Genomic DNA, 18,346 nt, shown 5'->3' on the forward strand with positions numbered 1-18,346 from the left:
GCATGGGGACAGAAGTTCTTCTGTTTCCTTCACAGTGGAATTGCAGAGAAGCCAAGACATATTGTATATTAGTAAGTTGATAAAAAAATTCTGAGAGTGCCTTGGACTGCAAGAAGATCAAACCAGTCCATCCTCCAGGAAATAAAGCCAGACTGCTCACTTGAGGGAATGATATTAAAGGCAAAACTGAAATACTTTGGCCACATAATGAGAAGACAGGACACCCTGGAGAAGATGCTGATGCTAGGGAGAGTGGAAGGCAAAAGGAAGAGGGGCCGACCAAGGGCAAGGTGGATGGATGATATTCTAGAGGTGACGGACTCGTCCCTGGGGGAGCTGGGGGTGTTGACGACTGACAGGAAGCTCTGGCGTGGGCTGGTCCATGAAGTCACGGAGAGTCGGAAGCGACTAAACGAATAAACAACAACAACAAGTTGATAAAACCTACTGAGGTATTATGAGCAAACATATGGCTGTTAAGTCATCTCCTAGTATGGGTGGCTTAGGCTTCTACATTTTGCCCTTTAAACTCCTGCAAATTAAATATTTTAAAAAGGCTAAATTTTTTAATCTCACCCATTCCAGGAGGGTCTGGAAATTTCAAGCCATACTTTTTACACTCCTCTTTTGAATCATGGGCTGTATTTTTTTGGAAATAATGTTGCAATAGAAATGTTTAGATTTGCACCAAAAGCAGCTGCGCTCTTTTGTGGGAAGACAAGATAGGTGTTTTAGAAACGTATCTCTAAAGTCAGGGTTGAGAGAAACAATGCAGTAAAATTAGAATAAAGAGCTTATTTTACAGTTTTATTTTTATTTTTTTAAAAAAACATGAATATAGGATGGGGAAAAATAAACAATTTGAAAAAAAAAAGGGTGGATGGAATGCTGCCGAAAAGATGTTTAAAAAGCAAATAATCTCTCTTGGGCTTATCTAAACTGCATTGCAAGTAGTTTAAATACTTTTGACTCTCGAAACAAGTGTTTAGATTAGAGGCCTAGAGCTTAGATAATAGGGAAAATCGTCATAACAGTAATTAGATAGGCCCTACCTGGCTACTCTAAGCAATGAATGAAATGCTGTCACTGAAAGGGCCCCAAAGAGATAAAGTAGTTCAGAAAAGAAGTCTATAAAGAAAATGTCTGATGTTTGTTGAAATACACTGCCAGTCTCACCCCAAAATGCATATGTGTGTTGAATTTTTTAAGTAAAAGTGTTTTGGTGTGTTGAATTTTTTTTTTTTTGGCTACAGGGAAAAAGAAAGCTGCACAGGACATTTTTTGGCAGTTTGTGCAGTGCTGCTTGCTGGAGGGCTGGTAATTTAAAGCTCCCAATCAGACTCCTTCTTCCATACCCCCCCCCCACAAAATGGGGAATGTGATAGGTTGCCGATCACAAGACTGACCTTCCTGATACACTTGTTTGTCTGGCTTTGCCCTTCTGCCAAGGACTTCTCTCTTCAGCTAAAAACTTTGGGAAAATAGAAAGGAAGATGCTTTCAGTCTTCTTGCCTTGAAGCAGCAGTGCAGACATTCATAAGCCTTGTGTTGCTCCTAGAAAAGAAAGGAGAGCGGTTTTAACTGTGTAATCTTGCCTGTAGAGAAACTCCTCTGTTAAACCAACAAAGTCAAATCTCTAGGCAAAAAAAGAGGAATCCAGGAGAACCGTGTAAGGCCACAATCACATTCAGTACGGTCAGCTAAGCTAAACCAACTGACTAGTTATTACCTTCTTGAATAAACTCTTGGATTCTGGCACATGTTTGGAGTTCATTGCTGAGAGAATGAGAGACTATCTGAGCTTCTCCCTCCTTCCCTATTTATAAACTATAGAGGATTTTGGAAAGGCCCCTCCTTTGAGAATGTTGCGTGGACCAGTCAAGCAAAATGCTCCATCTGTGATATCCTGGGTGTAGCCAGCAACTCAGGAAATCAAACTCATCTGGTAGAACGAGGGCACCCTGTCATGGCCTCCCTAATGCCAACTGAACTCAAATGTGAGTTTCCCTGTGTCTGCACAGCAATCATGTAACTCCAAGAAAAGCTGCGGCTCTTTTAAGCAGCTGCTGACAGGTATAGCAAAGGGGGCCGTGCCAAATCTGAAGCATCTTTGTGTGCTTCGGATCAGAATACTCCACACCTTAATAAAAAGGATCATGGACAGGAATATTTTTTGGAAAATGCCTCTCTTTCTTACCAGATACTTTTAGGAATACTGTTGGGCCATATCAAAAAAGGTGTTGTCATACTGTCATCTGGACTTCCCCATGGTGACATTTCAAAATGAAGGCAATTTCCTTTTCCCCCATTTACGGTGAAGCGAGGAGGCTGATTCACAGGAAAATCAAAAGAATGTTTTAATTCTAATAAGATTTTATTATCCTCCATGAATAGTATGCCCAGTGTGGCTAACAGTGTTGTGCCCATATGCAAGAACACTACCATAAAGTTTATCACTACATCATCATTTTCCATCCTGTCCTGCTGTGGAAGGCGTGGGGTTGTCCATATTCAGAAACAGACTGATCCTCAGAAATTAGGCTATCCATGTCTGCTATGAGTCTGGGTTTTTCAGAGAATTTTACTTATGGGGCAGCTGTATAAATACATTAAATGGTGGTCACACTGTTTGTGATCTTTTAATCCTGTAATAGTTCCAGCATTTTTAATAACTGCATGATCATTAGAAGCTCAATAGGTCAAGCATTTCCTGGCATGGGCATGCAATGACTGGGAGACTTGCTCCAGCTGAATTCTGTCCTGTTGCACAGCAGTGGAAAAGCACAAATCACAGCTGGAGATGCCAGGGTTTACTGAGGACATGGCTGAAGTATTATCCCCCAATGGATTGGATCTTAAATATTGATTCCTTCTCCATCTTTTCTTCGTGTCTGAGGAAGATCACTATTACAAGTTATGGGATGCTGTGTCTGACAAATGTTCATATGGAAAAGGAAGAAAGTAATGTTTAAATTGAAATCTGGATAATGGGTAAAGCTGATTTAGCCTTTCTTGTCACAGTCAAATTTGGCATTTGCTTCAGTTAGACACAGATTTTTCCCTTCAGGGAGAGTTGAAGATGTTTTATTTTATCTTCTTCTACTTTTGTCCATTTGGTTTGAAGAAGGCATATTGGATCCATGTGCAGATAGTCCATTTTATTAAACTTCACTCTTTTCTTGTAGAAGCTACTTGCTACAATCATTTAAAATCATTTACAATCATTTAAAAATATTTTGAGAATGAAAACTAATTGGGAATTGGCAAAAAAAAGCCTGCAGCAGAAGCATCTTGCTAAACTCTCATGTAAATATTATGAAAATATTTCCTGCTGCCCTGGCTTGCACTTTAGGTTGGAACTTGGATCCAGGGAGACAAATTTCAGATTCTTTTAGAATCACTTTTCTGGCAAGTTGTTTTCAAATATGTGACAAAATGGCAATAAAGTTTTACTTTGTGCCCAAATGAGATAAAAGTTATATTGGCCCCCTTTAGTACTAATCCTGTGCTTAAAAACCTGTATTAAAATATATTAGTAGCAAAATAAATAGGACTATTTCTGAAGTAATGAAACTATAAATGGTAAATACAGTGAATTATCTGTCTTCCTTTGCAGATACCAGGCGGTGGTTTACTTTGCCTCTGTGTTCCAGTCTATTTCTTGTGGCATCCATTATTTGGCCTCTGTCTTCTTAGCTGTTACACCAAAGTTTGTATGTAGCATTGCCGGAAATGTGAGTCATGTCCTCATTTACAATTCATCTCGTTCAAAAGTAGAGGATGCCTGGAGTCTCTGGACATCAACACAAAGCTACATCTTGGTCCAGCTGGAAAATGGAGATATTTGGGAGCTTAATCAATGCAGCAGATCTAAACGAGAAAATGCTTCAAGATTTATTTATGAATATAGTGGCGACAAGACTGATTTTCTGTGTACTGATGGATATATCTATGACCGCACCAACTGGCAGAGCACCATTGTAACCGAGTGGGATTTGGTCTGTCAGCAGGAATGGCTTGCAAAATTAACCCAGCCAACATTTATGCTGGGAGTCCTTTTTGGAGCTGTGATCTTTGGAGATCTTGCAGACAGGTACAGTATGTAGTTTGCACAAATAACTGGAGGACTTGAGGCTTAATATCTCCTGACTTCCCAGAGTTGTGCTGAGTTACCTTGGGAAGATGTGCTCTTTTGTGCTTCCCAGGGAGTTCTGGAGCAATAGTTGAGTTAATCACTCAGTACAGAACCCTCCTAATGCAGCACTTTCTCTGTTGTAGACATATGTTGTCTTCACTGACTCTTGGCCTTCAGCTCCTAAGGAATTCGCTGCTCATCTTTACACCCCACATTTGAGCTAGTCTAAAGTCTGATATCTAGTAAACATAACTTTCATATGTTGTGTAAAACCCCACATATCTAGGTTTTATTTAAACTATGGCCACTTAGCACTAATTGTGCAATATCAGCATTATTTCCCATTGGGCTAGTTGATTCCTAGTGTGCTATGGTTGCAAATGTAGATAATGGAATCTGGTTTAAGTCCAATGCAAGTTTTGTACAAAGCTGCAATTATTTTTACCAGTTCCATGTCCTAACTGAATTGGGCTTTACTTCCAACTGGGCTGAATGTATTTCTCTCTGTGGTCAGTTGGATTTCTTCCCTGCTGACACATCCTTGCCAGCTCACACCATTCAGTCATTATAAGAAAAGCAATAAGATCCTGCTTATAGGTACTAGATCTCAACAGGAACAAGAGGCTGCCTAACCTATTCACTTCCCATTATGGCTTTCAATTGCTCAAACAAGTGAACCAAGCCATATATTGCAGCAGAAAGCACAGAGCAGCATGAACTTTTAGAAGAACAAACAAATATGGATTCAATTTCTGATCCCTTGGGGAAAAAGTAAACACTTTTCTGGATGTTGATTCCACTTTACTTGCATCTGGCTGAAGTGTAGAGCTCCAGTGCTCTTAGGGACCACTTTTCCTCATGTCCTCCTAAGCCACCCTGACAAGGCAAGTGTTGCAAAGGTTTAAATAGAAGGCAGGAAATCCTAGCTGGCTAGCCAGATAGCTGGAATGCTGTCGAAGATGGCTGCTACCAAGATAACATGTGATCCAGTGTCCCAGTCAAGTTGACTTATTACCTGGGACAGCCCAGACTATACTTGTCATGCCATGCAAATATGACCAGGGCCAGGCTGCTGCTACTGTCTTTCTTAGTGTTCCCTAACAGAACAGTAGATACTGATTTTTTTTTAATGAAAAATGTTCAAAAATGTAGATGGCTCCAAGAGTTAATGGATTCTTACTGTTTCTGTGCTCACAGCCTACCAATTTTTGATTTTGTTCCTATTGGGTGAAAGCTCATAAACCTTCCTGGCACAGGAACGAAAGAATTACACCATTATGGTCTGATGTAACTGTTCTTCCACTATATAAATTGGCTGCCAAGGCAGCACATGCTTCTACATGGATGGTGCCCGCTGTAAGTTTTAGACAAACATCTCAAGGAAAAAAGAAGTAGAAAAGCCTTTCAGGGGTACCCAAGGACAAGAGGAAAAATGTATGTGCAAAACTCTAAGCCCGTGGGCTGTAGTGCTCTGCTGGGTGTAACATCCTGCAAAATCATTCTTTTGACAGCATGTCAAAATGAGGTTCATCATTCAGCTGGGTTCTTGGTGCTCTCTGACCTTGGTTTTCTTCATGTAGCTGTTTCATTGCCAGACTAGGAAACGCCCTCAGTGCTCTGACATGAGGAAATGACTCTCCATGGGAAGCTTAGCATTTTGGCTTTGGCAGCACCAATAACGTTGAGGTGTGGGAATTGGGAGGGAATCTTTGTGACTTCAGTCCAGCCTCTACTCAAACCGCTCTAAATATAAGGTTGGCCCTCATGGAGCATAGTGTCAAACATGTGTTCAGGATTATAATAGAGACTTATCATCCCTTTCACAGCATCTCTGGAATGGGCTAGGCAACTTGTGGCGCTCCAAATGCAGCTGACGCACCGTTCTCAGAACCCCTAGGAAGCATGGAGAATGGTGAGACCTGCTAGGAGCAGTAGTTCAGTGATATCTGGAATGCCACAGGTTGTCTACCGCAGATGTAGAAGTATGCACAATTTGTGCTTACTTTATAAGGGATTCTACAAGTAGAAGCTGTTGCTGGGCTAGAATAAAAGTTTCAGTTGTCAAGAAAAGGTGTAAGCTTTGTAGAGAACTCTTAAAAATTGAACATGGATCTTCTGTATGTAACATAATGTTAACATAAACTCTGAGGGGAAAAGTAATACAAGTTACTTTTAAAATGACATTATTATTATTATAGAGTGATTTCATGCCAGTAAGTATCTTCTGGTGTTTGTTAGTACAAGACCAGATAACACATTTGTTATTTATTTTAATTTGTTAGATTTATATCGCACCTTCCCTCCAGTAGCCCAAGGCACTCTTTCCTCCAGTTTTTTCCACACCAAACCTGTGGGAGAGGTTGAGCTGAGAGAGGGCTGTACTCAGGTCACCCAGTGAGCTTCTATGGTGGAGATAAACCTGAACTTGAGTCTCCTGGTTGTAGTCCAATATTGTGACCTTGATGAAATAGGTGTATAATTAGCACATGTTTGATATTCTACTTGGTTAGAAATTACAATAATAAAAATTCCATTCAGATCAACTGGTAAAGTACTAGATGGATGTTGCACTAAAAATTTTTAAAGATTACAACCCAAATACTGTCCATGATTTACATCACAGTATAGGTTTTTTTAAAAAAAAATCTGTTCAGTCGTGTCCTATTCTTGAAGACTGCTTGGACAAGTCCCTGCAATTTCCTTGGCAAAGTTTTTCAGAAGCAGTTTGCCCTTGCCTGCTTTCCCAGGGCTGAGAGAGAGTGCCTGGCCCAAGGTCACCCAGCTGGCTCTGTGCCTAAGGTGGGACTAGAACTCTTGGTCTCCTGGTCTCTAGCCTGATGCCTTAACCACTACACCAGACTGGCTTTCAGTATAGCACAGCACAGCACAGCATAGCATATATCACTCTGTAGTAGTAATGTACTATACTGTGTAAGCAGGACTTGTCCTAGACAACAGGGTGATCATTTAAGAATATTAATATAATTTGTACCTTTGTATCACACTAAGGAGGCTCTTGCCTTAATTCTTTCACTGGATGTTGAAAAAAACCTATTGGCAGTACTCTAGTTACCTCTAAATTGAAGGGCTCCTATTACATTCCCTGATAAGAATAGAAGATGCAGTTGAAAACAAAGGAATGGGCTGTGGTGCAAATAATTGGAGCAGCCTTTAGATTAACCTAAAGCAGTGTTCCTCAACCTTGGTGGCTTTAAGATGTGTGGATTTCAATTCCCAGAATTCCCCAGCCAGCAATGCTTAAAGCTGCCAAAGTTGAGAAACACTGGCCTAAAGATTAGGAGCTGTTTGCCTAGTGAATTTTAACCCTTTCTGAAATGCCAAGACAGGGCTTCTCTTGCTCTGATATTCTTCCCTGTCTAGGTGCCTCTTCCCCAGTTTTGTTTCCCTTCTACTTCCTTCTAGCACAGCTACCCCTTCCTCCTTCTCTGTTTTCATTTCCATTTTTGCTGCTCCTGCCTCCTGTTTCCCCCACCACAACAACTCTGTGAAGTGGATTGGGTTGAGAGTGGCTTGGTGTGAATGTGTTTATATAGATATGCTTTGCGTGCATAGGTATGCTCTTGTCTGTCAGAGCAGTTTCTGCATATATGGGAGAATCCCTGAATATGCAGGGATCTGTTAATTTCATAAATGGAGTTTTATTTTATAGGCAGTTAATTTTAATAAGCAGTTCTGTTTTGTTCTGTTCTACTTTTGTTCTGGCCTTATCCTTTTTTGTGGTGTGGCTTCTGGAAGGTGTATCTATAGCTACATGTACATACCGACACACAAATGTCGGTTGGACATCAGGAATAACTACCTAAAGGTACGAAGTGTTCCAACTGTGGAACAAATTGCCTTGGGAAGTGGTGGATTCTGCTCTGCCGGAGGTGTTTAAACAGGGGCTGAATGGCTATCTGTCAGGTATGCTATAGGAGTGGATTCCTCACTGGGCAGGGGGTTGGGTAGATGATCTCCTAGATTCCTTGCACCCTTTACATTCAGTGGCAAATGTCAAGGACAGGTTTCAGCTGGAGCTGGTCATCCTGGTTGGGGAAGAGAGGAAGCTGGGTAGTGTGCTGGGTATATCAGCACAGGCCCAGATTTTGCCTGTGCTGAGATATAGATAGATAGATAGATAGATAGATAGATAGATAGATAGATAGATAGATAGATAGATAGATTTTATTTATTTATTTATTTATTTATTTATTTATTTATTTTCTGTCCCGCCTTTATTATTTTTATAAATAACTCAGTAGATAGATGATAGATTTCTGCATTATCTGTTTTTTGGGGGGCGGTTGTCTTTAATTCATTTTGGTTAAATATGGTACCTATTTTTTGTTCTTTCAATTTTTTTTCAAAATTTTCACTAGGGCAGGGTGATGAGATTTATGCTTGTTACATGCAGCTAAGGAATATTTAGAAAAACCCTGAATTTTCCATACCAAAATTAGTAAGATTTCATTGAAGAGTCTGGAGCCCTTTCTGCATATAATATAATTTGAACTAATGCCTTTGGAAGCTACTAAGCTGTCCAGATATTTTTTCCTCTGGATAGATATATTTTTTCTCTTTCTATATTTGAAAAAACATTTTATCATCAGAAATTGATTGAAATGAGTAATTCATGTATTTAATTTTAAGTTTCCCCCCCATTAAACTGACTTTGTAACTCAACCCAAATATATATGCGCAACTAGTTTTCGTTATTACAACATTGGGTTTATTAGTGTATTATAAATTGCTGTGGATTTTTCTATTTTTTCTTTCCCTTTTTCTTTTTCCATATAAAATAAGAAAACCTTTTCAAGTTTGTTGAACTGTATACTCTGAAATAAACACAGTTATTGTGGGTCTATAAAATAAACTCTTCTGTTTAAAAATATAATGAACTCTATTCCCCTCGTTGCAGCTGCTTCCATACTGTTGTGATCTGTTGGAACCAAGCATAACATTTCTGAACCTTGCAGAGAGACCTGATAGTGAATACAGTGCTGGTGGGACTTCCTTCTTTCTTGTTAGTTCAGGTGCATGTTCGTCTAATGCAGTGTCTGTAATATTTATTATTACAGTTGTCGTTCACAGGCTGGGGAGGCGGTATATCCTGTGGCTCACAAGCACTGGACAGTTTATATTTGGCATTGCTGTGGCATTCACATTTAACTACAACAGTTTTGTGATTGTCCGTTTCCTTCTTGCAATGGTAAGAGCACAAGCTTATCTGCTTTCAAACGAAATTATTTGTGTGGCTTTTTTTTTAACTGATGTTTCAAAAAGTACAAATTGCTGCGTTTTCCAACCTAGTTAAAAGAAGAGTGTTTGGAATTAAAATAACTGTGTTACTGAGGATTTAATCATATTAAGTTAAAATGCAATCCAGCTGCTTCATTTTAAGGCACCTAATTCAGGCACTTTCCTTGATGCCTTAGAAAAATTAACAGCGTTGCTTACGTGCTGTAATATGGACGTGGTCTCAATCCAGCCAGAGTTAAGGGCAGAGTGGTTAATTTTTTCATCTCCCTGTTCTCCTAAATAATGGGTCTTAGATGGTAATTTCCCCCCTTATTGCACAAGAGTTCAGGAAGTGAACGTCGCCCTATGTTTAAATCATTTTGCCCAGTTTCTTTTCTATGGGGAAAACTGTGTGCTAAGAGAGCGGTTGGCCAAAGACCAGCTGATAAATTTCATGACCATCAGGAGATTTGAATCTGGACCACCCCTCCCTGCCCCAGGTCCATCTTGTTGTACTTTGCCACCTGGGCATCCTTTGGCTGGATTGTGTCCACATTAGTATCCAGTATTATTGCTCCATTCATTACTGTAGCATCACTTTCACTTTTAAGATAGCTGTCTTGACGTTCTGAGCATGTGCTACCCCTGACCATCTTTTTTTAATTTCAGAGGGAGACCAGACTGAAGCCATTTTCTTTTTTCTGTCTTTTTTCCCCTCCCAGGTTTCAAGTGGCTACTTGGTGGTAGTGTTTGTTTATGTGACTGAATACACGGGCATAAAAGCTCGCACCTGGGCATCCATGCACATCCATGCATTTTTTGCCGTGGGAATCATGGTTGTGGCCCTTGTGGGCTACTTGGCACGGACCTGGTGGGTCTATCAGATCTGCCTTTCTGTAGCAACTCTCCCCTTTGTCTTGTGCTGCTGGATGCTCCCAGAGACACTTTTCTGGCTGCTCACAGAGGGAAGATATGAAGAAGCACAAAAAATAATTAATGTAATGGCAAGATGGAATAAAGTAAGCACTCCTTGTAAAATTGCTGAACTGTGCCCGATGCAAGATGATCTTGTCAACAGCAGAATGGGGGATCGTGACAGTTCTCCCATGAAGAAGCACAGCGTCTTAGATCTGTTCCATAACTGGCACATTGCAAGAAGGACCATTACAGTTTGGCTGATTTGGTTCACTGGGAGTTTAGGATATTATGTATTCTCCCTCAGTTCTGTGAACTTTGGAGGCAATGAATTTTTAAATCTGTTTCTCATAGGTAAATATTGTTTGATGTAACTTAACTGTTCTTGGAACAGAAATACAACCGTACATGTCCAGAGATAGTCACTGTTGCTAGTTACTTTCCAGCTTTTTTATAGTAATTTTATTAAAGGTTACAATTATAACAGTAAAAACTAATACAAACAAACAAAAGAAGAAGAAGAAAAGGAAAAAATAGAAAAATAGAAAAGAATGAAAAAATAAGAATATAGTAAAGAAAAAAATATATATAAAGAAGTGACTTCCCCCTTCATCACAACAAGTATAAACAATTTTAGTAACTTATCACCTTCTCTTAAAATACAACAAATGATCTCTTCTTCCCATATCCCATCTCTTATCTATAAACAAATCCATAAAGCCTTGTCACTTCAGTCCTGATGTAAGCAAAAGTCCATTAAGGATTACCAGAGATAACATATCTATTTTAACTGTGATCAAATAAACCAACTTTATATTCCTTCTTTTTACTTCTAGCAATCCTGATCTTTAGTTCCTTCAAATAAAGTTGTAGAACTTGATTTCTTTTCATTTTTTCTTTGTCCTTTCTCACAAAATTCTTCAAAACTTTAACAAGCCTCTTTTATAAATCCAATATAGGAAATTTATCCAGGTCACTCTCTTGGTTTGTTATTTGTATATCCCTTTTAATTATTAAGACATCAGTCAGTTTCTTTTGTATGTCCAGTGTAATATCTTTTTCCATGTCATTCTTGTAGCTTGTCATTTTTACATCTACTTTCAACTCAGTCTTGATCTTGTCGGTTAACCTTGTTCTTCTTCCATAACATCTTTTAAGCACAGTCTATCTATAGAGGCAGACACTATTATAATTAACTTCTGAGTCCATTGTTCAAAAGTATCCTTCAGTATGTTCTGTTGAAATATTTTGCTTCATTCTGTAATTGTGAGTTGAGTTTGAGTATTCTCCTTTAATTATAATCTTTAGTTCACTCTAGTTCCCTCTATGTCCAATTTTTAAAGTTTTATTATTTTTTTTAAAAAACATTCAAAACAAAAGCATTTTCCCATGGGAAGGATTATTTATTATTAATTCCAAATCTTATTTCAAATTTATCTGGACTCTTAGTCCATTTGTAACCTTCTAAAATCAAAGATGTAATCACCCTTTTGTTTATTCCCCCCAATTTTTTTTAACTTCTTAAACTTGTATTTAAAATTTCTTTTGCTAAGGATTGAAAGAAACTCACCTGGTACTGTCAGACGTGTCAATTCAAAGGTTCCTAACAGCTGAAAAGCAATTAACACGCAATTTCTGAAAGTGATTAGAAAAGGAAGTTTCTTTCTTTCTTTCTTTCTTTCTTTCTTTCTTATTCACATTTCTATCACCGCCCATCTCCCCCTAAAAGGTATGCAAACTTAGTATCCTTTCAAAGGCACCAACCACGGTTTGAACAAGATGGCTATTCCCTCGTCTCCCAGAGCTCTCTCCTGCAAGTACTGACTGTACTTGTGTATTTACGTTCTGATGATCCTGCATTGTATCCATATCTTTGTTTCCCCACCCCAAAATATCTGGCTATTGCTGGCTGATTTTACTTGGCTGATCTTGTCTGTATGAATTCGTGTTCACATAAGCTGCTTCACTTAATCATAATTCAGAATTCGTGAGTATGCAATCTTCATTTCTTAGCTCCTGCACGCATAGCCAGTTGGGTTGTGGGGATGTTTATATATCCTTTTGCATGAATGCTCAGTTTCCTACATTCTTCCTCTTATATCAGATGAGAAAAATCAATTGTACATAAATATATTCTGTGTTATGTGTTGAATTGTATGCACAGATGGTAGCCATGCATCAGCTAACAAGGCTTGCTTAAATAAGTAAATTAAAGAGCAAACAATAAACCAAATGTATAACATATGTGAAAGGAAAATTTAATTCCATATTTAGTAACATTTACACAGAGCTCCACAAGCTACTGCAAAGGGCAGGGGAAATAAATCTTGATATCCAAGGGACCAGAGACCTGTTTTCTCCTCTGTTGTAGAGGAGGGTAGAGTTGGTCTTGAAGGAATCCAACAATATTCTATAAACACCAGCTTAGGGCTGGAGGGGAGGAGGCAGTGAGAAAGAAGCTTGTTTGCCCCATCTTGATTCTCTTTGGTATAAGAGGGGAGAGAAATAATTTCTTTCAAGATTCTGTTATTATACTCTTTAACAGTGAAGTAGAGTTCCACTTCTTCTTATAGTGTCTTTCCTGACCTGGCCTACCTTAAAGGGTTAACATCTGTGTCTGGTGAACTTCTGCATAGTTACTTTAGAATAAAGAAAGGAAAGACAGGTTTGTGGTACATATTTAACCATTCCCCTGCAACAAGATGCAGAGGAAATCATAGTAACCTAAAGGGTATGATTCAGACAAGATAAAGGACCTTTAAGTCCTCCTGGGGAATGTTCAGTGTGTGCTTAGATCCCTTCCACTGAAATTAGTGGGCCTCAAAGTATTTCAGTTTATATGGGATTTTTCCTGTTATTTAGATATATTCAGGATCAGGATATAAATATCAATTAGCATACTTAAAAGTGTTTTCCCTTCCACACTAAATAAACATTACAAGTTGAGTCAACATTACAAAGTTATGTTCAAAGAAATGGTTGAGTCTTGAAGAATCACAGAATAAATAATCCTTTAGAAAGACATATTGCAGAGGTTGGAAGGATGGCCCATTTCCATTTCTCTGGAGTATCTTTCCTCAATGGCAAGTGCATTTCCATTAATTACATTCAGTAATTGAACCAACTTTGTGAGATAGGACAAATCTTATTACTCCCATTTTGTAGATGAAGAATGAGACATAGAGGCTTAACAGCCTATGTTAACTTTCCCCAACCCAATGTTGTTCAGATTTAATTCCAACTTCCATAATCCCCAGACAGCATACATGTGGAGTGGGAATTAATGGGAGTTGAACCAACATGCCTTGAAGACACAGAGTCAGAAAAGCAGGCTGACAAACTCAGTTTATATTTGTTCGGGATATGGAATCTTTTGTGCCAATGCATGGACTTAAGTACACTACCAGGTCTATTGAATGAAAAAGAGCTATTTCTATAAGAAGCAGATAAAAACTGTGGGGAAGTATCAATGCTGTTGTGTCTTTATGGAGTTAAGAACTTTAAAAAAAACACTAATTTTCTAATGGCAGGTGCTGTGGAACTTCCAGCCTATGTCATTGCTTGCCTAGGAATGGACAGAATAGGGCGGAGGAACACCCTGATCCCATTCCTCATCATGAGTGCAGTGATCTGTGGGGTGGTGATGCTTATACCTCAGGTGAGTGACTCATACCTAGATCCTACTGGATCCTATAGAAGCACATTTGATGTTATTTAATTTGAGATGCTTTATTTGGTTTCCCATATTTTGAGCCAAAATAGCCTCTTTCCACTCTATGATTCTAAGTGAATTAGCATTCCTTTGCCAATGTAACATTCCTATGAACATGCTTAGAAAGAACTTTAAAAAAGGAAATTGCCATCTTTAGGCTTACAAGAGCAGTTAAATTGATAACCTTGTTACAAATAGTTATTACAATGGCTGATAGCTTATGACAATGGCTATTACTGTTTTTTCAGTTTTTATAGCTTGCCCAACTCAAAAGACTCTGGGTGGGTTACAGCAAGTCAAAATTATAGACACTACAATAGAATAAAACAAACAAACAGAAAAACAGAAACAATAAATCAGCAATAAATCAACAGATACTAATAAAACTTACTAAGGGTTGGGAATCTGGTGAAATAAAAACTTTCTTTAAAGGTTTCTTCTAAAAACAATGAGGGAGGGAACTTTACAGAATTCTCGGGCTAATGAGTTCCAAAATATGGGGGCTACATACAGAAAACTGGAATTAACTATTCAATAAAGGAACCCCAGCTATTGTCTGTTATGAACTAGATGAGCAAAATGTTTAGAAAATGTCTTACCTGAAATCTGGTGCATAAGTGTAAAACTAAATGTGAGTTCACTCTCCACATGCTTTACAATTTCTCTTTCCTATTAATAGGATTTCAATACTCTCAGTATATTAGCAAATATGGCTGGAAAGTTTGCAATAGGAATTGCATTTGGCCTTATCTATCTGTACACGGCAGAGCTCTATCCAACAGTTATACGGTGAGATTTTTTCTCTCTTTACAGTAGTATTATTGTAAAGTTAATAGTATTAATATATGATGTTAATACTTCATGGAAAATATTTTCTGCTATAACAGTAGCCATTTAAAATGGACATAAAGGTGAGTTACAATGCAAGTGAATAATACCATTTTTGGTATTGCAGATCCCTTGCTGTTGGAAGTGGGAGCATGATGTGCCGAGCTGGGAGTGTGGTTGCACCTTTCTGTGTCTATCTGTCAAGTGTTTGGATCTTCTTTCCACAGGTAGGTGCCATATTTAAGAATAACACCCAACTAAAATGCACAAATAATATTTTAGATATCTAGGTCTGAGAACTACCAGCTGCTGAATTGATTTATCCTTTGCTTGAAGGCTATGCTAATATGTACTTTTTTCTCTCTGTGTTTTCTCTGCCATAACCTTTATTTATTTAGACATAGTACATTGCTTAGAGATGCGACTGTACTATAGAAGTGATCTGAAGATTTAGTGTCTGGGAATATTTAGTGTTAGAGCAGTGTTTTTCAAATTTGTCAGCTTTAAGATGTATGGACTTCAGCTCTCTATACTGGCTGGGGAATTCTGGGAGTTGAAACCTATAGATCTTAAAATTGACCAATTTGAAAGAACATTGCTATAGGCCCATCATATCTTTGCACTGTGGAGAGAATGTGTTACTGATCATAACATGGCTTACTGATGTGCTTTCAACCATGGTAGAGAGGTAGCAGTGCCTACTTGTAGAATTAACTTCTGACAGAGATTAGGCAGGCCTCCCCCATGGAGAGTTTTTGCTGGAAATTTAAACCTTTATTCACTTTCTCTTGATTTCATTAGCTGCCCCACCTACTGATAATTTAATACGGTTAGTTTAAACAGCTTTTGCTGTCCTTACTTATGATTGTATTTGTTATAATTATTGCCATTTTAATGAAACACAATATGAACAATTTGAAAGGCTACATTAAGATTTTATTTTCTAACGTCTTTTTCTAGGTCCATAAAAAATCCCAGACAAATAAAGCAACATAGGCACAACATTAAAAAGCTTAAAGCAGTAAACTATGTACTAGACGTTGCTACTGGAGCTGAGGCTGGCCACTGTTTGCTGAGGTTTAGGAGCAGATTAGAATACATTTTTAGCCAGACATTTTAGAATTTTAAAAAAATGTTTAAAAGTTTCTTCAACTGGGATTTAATTGTTTGTACTAGACAAATATAAAAGCCACCTAGAATCGCTAATGAGATTCTAGATATCAGTGTTTCGGTCAAATACATAGTGGCAGCAATGAGCTCAGTTCAGTGGTATACTATCCTTTTGCATTACTTCTCATTCCAGCTAACCCCCTCATTTGAATGACATTTATTTTCTTTTAGTTGATTGTTGGAATCATGGCCTTCCTGAGTGGCGTGTTAACACTGTTGCTGCCAGAAACACTTGGAAAACCGTTGACAAATACGTGGGCAGAAGCTGCAGAGCTCGATGACCAGGTCACCAAAAAGGGCCGTTCAGAAAAATCCCTTCCAGCACAGAGGGATGCAGCACTGGAGAAAATGGAAATGCTAAGCCGAGGAGCGCATGGCACCCATGCATAAAATCATCCCTTTGGTTTTAGCCACTCTGTGTGATTTTATTTGCAGCATCTTAACCGACAGTCCATGTGCCTTGGAATTCTCAGGAAGGGAGACGTATGAACTAGATCCTTGTTCAGGATGCTTTTCTGAATCAGCTGGCTAGCAACTGGAGTGGGTAATCTGAATTACGCTTTTTCTGAAACACACACACACACACAGAAAGAAAGAAAAGGTTCTCCTTCAGAGTTCCTGTTGTTTTTTATGCCCACATATTTTAAAATCATCTCTCCGAATCCCTTATACTGGCAACAGCCAGCACCAGAAGACATAAACTAGAAGCTCATGAGTTCAGGAAGCATGGCAATGCAGAGAAAACTCACTTTCTGTTGCAGTGATTCCTGTGTACATGGAAGATGCAGCTGTATTTTCTATGATTTTGCCTTATTATGTAAAATGTCATCGCTTAAGGAAAAGAAATAGGCATTCTGTAGCTTTTATGGACCTGTCCTAGATGTCAGCATTACGCAGATGGAAGCAAAATACTGCTTTTTGATGCAGTTTTGGTATGCTTGGAAGAGCACAGCTGAAATCAGATTGTCTTGGAGGTAGCACTCAGACATATCACTCAAACTCTGTGTAATTACTTACACAGAGTCTGGAAAATGTATTTTATGACATTTACCCTTCTCAGCAAATCTGGGAGAAAGGGGCCTGGGCACTTTTTGAAGAAAATATGCAGAGATTGTCAGGAAAACCAAGAACAAATGAAAATAGAATATGGTAAATCAGAGATGTTGAAAACAGCACATACAGGAACAAGAAACAGCTTTGTGAGGTTAGGCTCCAGCTACTGAATCAGGACCCTTGTACTTTGTTCCATGGCTGATGTTGCACAGCCATTGCATGTGTTCTGCATATAGCACATTAATTCTGAGCAAAGCCCTTGATGATTTTTCAGGGCCTTGCTAATTCATTATCTTATTCCTTCTGGAACGGAAACAGAGACTAATGGGTAATGGGTAAAACCAGCCTTTGAAAGAGCCCTTTCCCTTTTGCTATCCATTCTCCATCAGCTTCTCCAGGATGGATCAGTGCTTTCTGTCCCTGCCCCAACTCTCCTGGGTTTTGTGTGAACCTATATTTGGTGCTCTTGAAACTGGAAATAGGCATGTGAGGGTTTTCATGCCTCTAAAAGCAAACATGTACATTTTGTCCAGAATCCACACCAGCTTTTAAGAATGTGTTGTACTCTGACTATAGTATACTTACTGTGTAATTAGATTGATTAAATAGTGTACACAAACAGAATGTACCGGACATCTTTTCCAGACATTTTACAGTGGATTCTTAAATGGTTTGAGCTGAAGTTACTAATGCTTTTAATTAAATGTTTTTAAATTCAAGAAAGAGAAATGGAATAGTCAAGTTTACTGACAATGGAAATTGCTAGCTAACACTCACAAGATGACAAGAACAAGATGCAGGAAACTAAGTCTTTTCTACCATCTTGTAGTGACCTGGGTACAGCAGCCCCAGTTCGCACATGCCAAAACACAGTATTAAATGCAGATTTCATCCCTTTAATTTCAGACTCTTTCCACCCCTGCTTTCCTTTAGCTACCTGTCCTGATGAGAAGTTCTGGAGGTCTTAAAACCTTGCAATCTTTCAGTTGGTCCTATAAATACACTGTTCCATTATATATTTTGTATTTTTTTCTTATGCCATCACAATTGCCTTTGTCTTTGGCAATATAATAGTAGAATCTGTGTTACGATAGTTTCTGACTGGGAATTGAACACAACTTGAAGGTGACTTTACAATATTTTTTACCTTAGGGGTAAAAGGTAAAAGTAGAGGTTCACCTCTGTCACCCCTCCTGCATGAGTTTTTGCACATTTTCTTATCCCCTTTAAATTCTTCATTCTCTGGGAATACATCCCCTCCAACAATTAAGTGGAGACAGATCTAACAATTGGAG

General features: G+C 38.6%; 1 protein-coding gene across 2 annotated transcripts in view; it reads left to right on the forward strand.

Moving 5' to 3' along the window:
• Nucleotides 1–18,190, forward strand: part of SLC22A16 (solute carrier family 22 member 16) — a 31,943-nt gene extending 13,753 nt beyond the window's left edge. Inside the window, exons 2-8 of one of the 2 annotated variants that reach the window (XM_063311191.1) lie at nucleotides 3,617–4,093; nucleotides 9,227–9,344; nucleotides 10,096–10,244; nucleotides 13,819–13,946; nucleotides 14,680–14,789; nucleotides 14,956–15,055; nucleotides 16,170–18,190. In XM_063311191.1, coding sequence (XP_063167261.1) covers nucleotides 3,617–4,093; nucleotides 9,227–9,344; nucleotides 10,096–10,244; nucleotides 13,819–13,946; nucleotides 14,680–14,789; nucleotides 14,956–15,055; nucleotides 16,170–16,279 — 1,192 coding nt within the window. In that variant the 3' untranslated portion in view covers nucleotides 16,280–18,190. Of the gene's footprint in view, nucleotides 1–3,616; nucleotides 4,094–9,226; nucleotides 9,345–10,095; nucleotides 10,643–13,818; nucleotides 13,947–14,679; nucleotides 14,790–14,955; nucleotides 15,056–16,169 lie in introns of both variants that reach the window. The other variant, XM_063311183.1, reaches the window with a different exon arrangement.
• Nucleotides 18,191–18,346: the final 156 nt, after the last annotated feature.

The sequence above is a fragment of the Candoia aspera genome, chromosome 1 (assembly GCF_035149785.1).
Source record: "Candoia aspera isolate rCanAsp1 chromosome 1, rCanAsp1.hap2, whole genome shotgun sequence".
NCBI lineage: Eukaryota > Metazoa > Chordata > Lepidosauria > Squamata > Boidae > Candoia > Candoia aspera.